Source organism: Alligator sinensis, unplaced genomic scaffold, assembly GCF_000455745.1.
Source record: "Alligator sinensis unplaced genomic scaffold, ASM45574v1 scaffold1219_1, whole genome shotgun sequence".
In the NCBI taxonomy this organism is placed as follows: domain Eukaryota; kingdom Metazoa; phylum Chordata; order Crocodylia; family Alligatoridae; genus Alligator; species Alligator sinensis.
Genome location: NW_005842599.1, coordinates 1,013,037 through 1,017,048, shown reverse-complemented (window position 1 = coordinate 1,017,048; position 4,012 = coordinate 1,013,037). Strand labels below are relative to the sequence as shown.

The window sequence follows — 4,012 nt, the reverse complement described above, 5'->3', positions numbered from 1 at the left end:
CCCCCCCCCCCCCCCCCCCCAACAACAACTTTTGCTGTTTAAGTTAAAGATAGGAGAAAGTGGTGTAGCAGTTTCTACTCAGTCATTAAGGACAGATGCTTACCAGGTGTTTTTACAAGTTTTTATGTGCAGCAATAAAAGCCTCTGGCACATATTACACTGGAGTTTGAACATGGCACTGGGAGCAACAAATGTGTGCCTAGGACTGTAGCATGTTGAGTTGGATTTGAGCAGCCCTGGCAGCGTGCGAGTGTGAGGGGGGGGGGTCAGGCACTGCCTGCCAGCCCAGCTCAAAATGTATGTTCTACACAAAGGGGCTGGCTGAGACTCAATGGTGCTTCAGTGCAAGGCTAACTGGCAGGTAGCCCCCTCATTGAAGTACTCTGGTGCCCCAGACAGCTGGGTCAGCATCTACCACATGCATGAATGCAAATGTAAGACTCCATTGTAGGATAGTACTTGTGTTAACTCTGCCATAGGTTAGTATTTGTAAAAAAAAGTTAGTTTACTCAGTCCTAACAGCACTGCACATGTAGATGCCGAGACATTTACTGTGGAGCTAGCTGTTTACACAAGAAGTTTTATTCTAGAGTTGCCCATGCCTTCTTGTGTGGGTACTACTTTAATTCCACAACTCTTGACCTCTTTCATGGTGTCTATAGTGGTGGTGGTCACAATATTGTAAAATAAGAGGAACGTTTATTCCCAACACAAAACAAGAACACTAAGTTTCTGGGTAGCCTATGAAAAGGGCGCGGGGGGGGGAGAAAAGAAGGTCAATCTTTATAGACTCCCACCTAACAGGAGGTTAAACTCTTAAAGCAATTTGCAGTACCAGCCCATAAAAGGCAACTACAAGGGTGGGATTGTTATGGCAGATTAATACCACCATTTGTGGCCTGCCATTATGATAGTCCATACTGCTGGCTGTGATGCCACTTACGCTTTTTGACTAAGGAGCATCCAAATACTATTACCTGCACAGATAGTGAGCATGTTTGCTTTAAAACACCACTTTGTGCAAGTTGATGCCACTAGAATTTGAGGGGAAACAGGAAAAAAAAAAAGGAGCAATTCAAGTCTCATGTCTATCAAAAGTGTAACAAGTCTATAGATATCTACAAATTAGCTGTAACCTGAATCAATTCCAGGGTGTTGCCAAGAAACTAAGCATTTAAGACAATTTAAGAGACTCAGGTCTTGGTTCTGTTATTTAAGTGCCACAAAATTAAGTGGAGGGGAGGGGAGGGGAAGGGAAGGGAAGGGAAGGGAAGGGAAGGAAAGGAAGAGGAATCCAAGCCATATGATGAACTCTGCTACATTTGATCTACACAATACAATCTTTTAGAACTACTGCTCTGGATTCCCATGGTAGAATCCTTTCAGGGGTGGGACCATCTTTAAAAGGTGGCATCTTCCAGTTACCACAAACTAGATGCATTTCTTAAATTAAGTGCAATACCTCACTTTCCCATACCATTACTGGCGCGCACACAGGGCTGGAAGGGACGGCAAGAACCCATTAACCCATGCTCCAACACTCATGAATGCACACTGGTCCCCACTCTGGTAAGGTCTCCTGAAGTGCAAGCCAAACTCTTCAGCCTCTAACCACTATATGCTAATGGTGCTGACATGGATAGCAATTCCAAGTGAATGATTTTAGTCTTGCAAACTAACTGAAAGTGGATATGTATTTCAGCAGATAAGGGAAGGCTTGAATGGCTAACAGTCTTAACAAGTCCAATTCTATTACTTACACATTTCTCTATTTCTAAACCATCCTTAAAGAAAATCATAAAGGGTGTCACGCCATCCTCACGGAAGTCCAGGAGACCCACCATGCCATCTGGATTCATGTTTTCACCTACAAAAAACTTGGAGGGAAAAAAAAAGTGGTGTTACCAAGGGACCTGTGAAGTGAAAGGCACTCCACCAGTAGCTACCATTGATGCTTGCAGGTTTCTTCTTACACAAAGGTTAAAAAGCAGTCCTGATCAAATACCACTGAAAAAGTCTCTTTGCAGCCACAAGCAAAATCAAACAAAGTGCTGTCCTAAATTAGTTTTCAATGCCTTTGCTGCTGCTCAGCACTTTCTTCAGGCGAGAGAATTGAAGTTTAAGCTTTGGTCATTTTCATGACTGATCGTCACAGCAGTTACCTTTAATGTTAAGACACTGACAAATTAAAAAGACTGCCCTCAACCATCTTCCCTGCAAGGCATCTGTTCAGTAGCAGACACTCTAGTTAACAGCCCTCATTACCAGTGGTACACTTATTTGGAAGGGTCAAAGATCCCAGCTTTACCTGGTAGTTTTTGAAGTTTGCGAGGATGTGTTTGACTTGTTCTGCAGCCCCAGTCATAAAAGGCTTTACTCTTTCTGGCTTGTGTTCCTCAAGTCTGGCTTTGATTCTAAAGCAAGGAGGGGGAAAAGGTTTTAAACCAAAATGGACACTTTTCCCAAAGTGCTTAAAATTCTCCAGCTGAAGTCTATGCTTACCACCAATAGGTATCTAGCTAATAACATTTCTTCTTCCAGCCAAGACCTGCAAGATGGACATTCTGGCTGCTAGCAAGCTATTGGCATACCGCCTTCCACGACGGTCTTGACACAATGGGAACACACTCAGACTCAGTCCAGTTTGCTTACTGGTATATTGGAGCATTGTACCAAGTCCCTAGCTACAAGCATTTTATTCCAAGCTCCAAAGTCAGCACATATCCAAGATGTCCCAACCTTTTGGATGCTGACATCATGCTGTAAAGCAGTGAAGGCTGGGGAAGAGGTGATGGGGGGCAAGCCTGCCACTAGTCAGCCCTACACCCTCCCAGAGTGCCACTCTGATCCCTTTCTACCAGATTTCCTACTCTGCTTTTTGCTTGCAGTCCCTCCTCATACTACAGCCCCTGTGCCACTTGTGGCACCCCTGTCACAAGGCCACCCCTGCCTTAAAGGACCAGTTCAGAGTTCTGCTTACAGCCATCAGCTTTGAGCCTGGGCTGAATATCAGATTAGACAAATTCCCAGGAGTACCAGACTCCTTTTGCTCCAGGAAGCTGCATCATCCTCTGGGATGGCCCTGCCTATGCTCTAGTCTAGGGAGCTACATCCCCTCCAAGAACAGACTCCTCCCCTTTAAGAGAGAGGGGCCAGAGGTAACCAAAAGCTGTCCTACATTTAAAACAGCAGCATTTTTCAACCTCTTAGACTTGAGGTTCCCCTGGACACACACTAGAAGCTCCCTTTGGAAAAAGGGCCAGCTCTCATTTTTCTGACAGCAGAAAAACAGCAGAGCAAATCTTTCTGCTCCAAAGCCCATGAAAGGTTTTAGCACCATGGGTTCCTATACCATCTCTGGTCTCAGCTTACAACTCTTGTTCATTTGCTCGAGAAGGCCAACATCGCCCCGGGGCTCTTGCCCAATCCTAGATGGGTGCAGTGGGCCCAGGAAGAGATGCCATCCCCACAAAACCTCATGGCCATGACCCTTTGGCCCACCCAAGTACAGTGGCACCAGACAGGGCCCCACGGTGCCCCCCCCCCAGGCCGACCCCACCACACACAGCACAAGGCGCTGCCCACAACCCCCGGGTGCCTGCACCAGGAGCCCTGTGAGGCTGTGGCCCAGCCTTGCAGCACTCACGCCTTCATGTAGTCCTTGATGTACTTCTTGTAGGACTCCTTGGTGAAGCTGGTCTCCTGCAGGTGGTGGTTCATGACAATATCCACGCCGGTGACCACAGTGGCTTCTGAGCCCTCCCCGTCGGGGCCCTCAGCTGAGGCATTGCCGCCAATCAGCGCGTCGTCGATCTGCCCCTCTGTCCGTGTCACCATCTGAAAGGGCCCGTGGGTGGAGGGGGTTGCAACGGGAGCGCGCGCTGGGAGGCGGGGCCTGCGCACGCCCCGCCCCCCCGGCCTCGATCTCGCGCCAGGCCCGCGCTCCAGCCCCACTGCGCAGGCGCAGGCTGCCCCCCCCTCCTCCTTCCGTGACTCACCTTCCCCTCCACTT

The 4,012-nt window shown here is 48.1% G+C and overlaps 1 protein-coding gene across 1 annotated transcript; it reads right to left on the bottom strand.

The window, feature by feature from the left end:
• Positions 1-1,592: 1,592 nt before the first annotated feature.
• TPT1 (tumor protein, translationally-controlled 1) lies at positions 1,593-4,006 on the bottom strand. Its single transcript, XM_006032974.2, has 4 exons — positions 3,999-4,006; positions 3,647-3,837; positions 2,309-2,414; positions 1,593-1,877 (listed from the first exon to the last, which is right to left on the bottom strand). Exons 2-4 carry the CDS (start codon positions 3,835-3,837, stop codon positions 1,608-1,610), a joined length of 567 nt encoding a protein of 188 aa, XP_006033036.1. The 5' UTR covers positions 3,999-4,006; the 3' UTR covers positions 1,593-1,607.
• Between the last annotated feature and the right edge of the window lie 6 nt (positions 4,007-4,012).

Bases quoted from the DNA above. Each gene is read 5' to 3' on its own strand.
- TPT1 (XM_006032974.2), bottom strand. From the start codon at position 3,837: ATGGTGACACGGACAGAGGGGCAGATCGACGACGCGCTGATTGGCGGC. The intron at 2,415-3,646 runs GTGAGTGCTGCA...TCCTTGCTTTAG, and splicing joins ATCAAGGACTACATGAAGGC to AATCAAAGCCAGACTTGAGG. The intron at 1,878-2,308 runs GTAAAGCTGGGA...TTTCCCTCCAAG, and splicing joins CAAACTTCAAAAACTACCAG to TTTTTTGTAGGTGAAAACAT.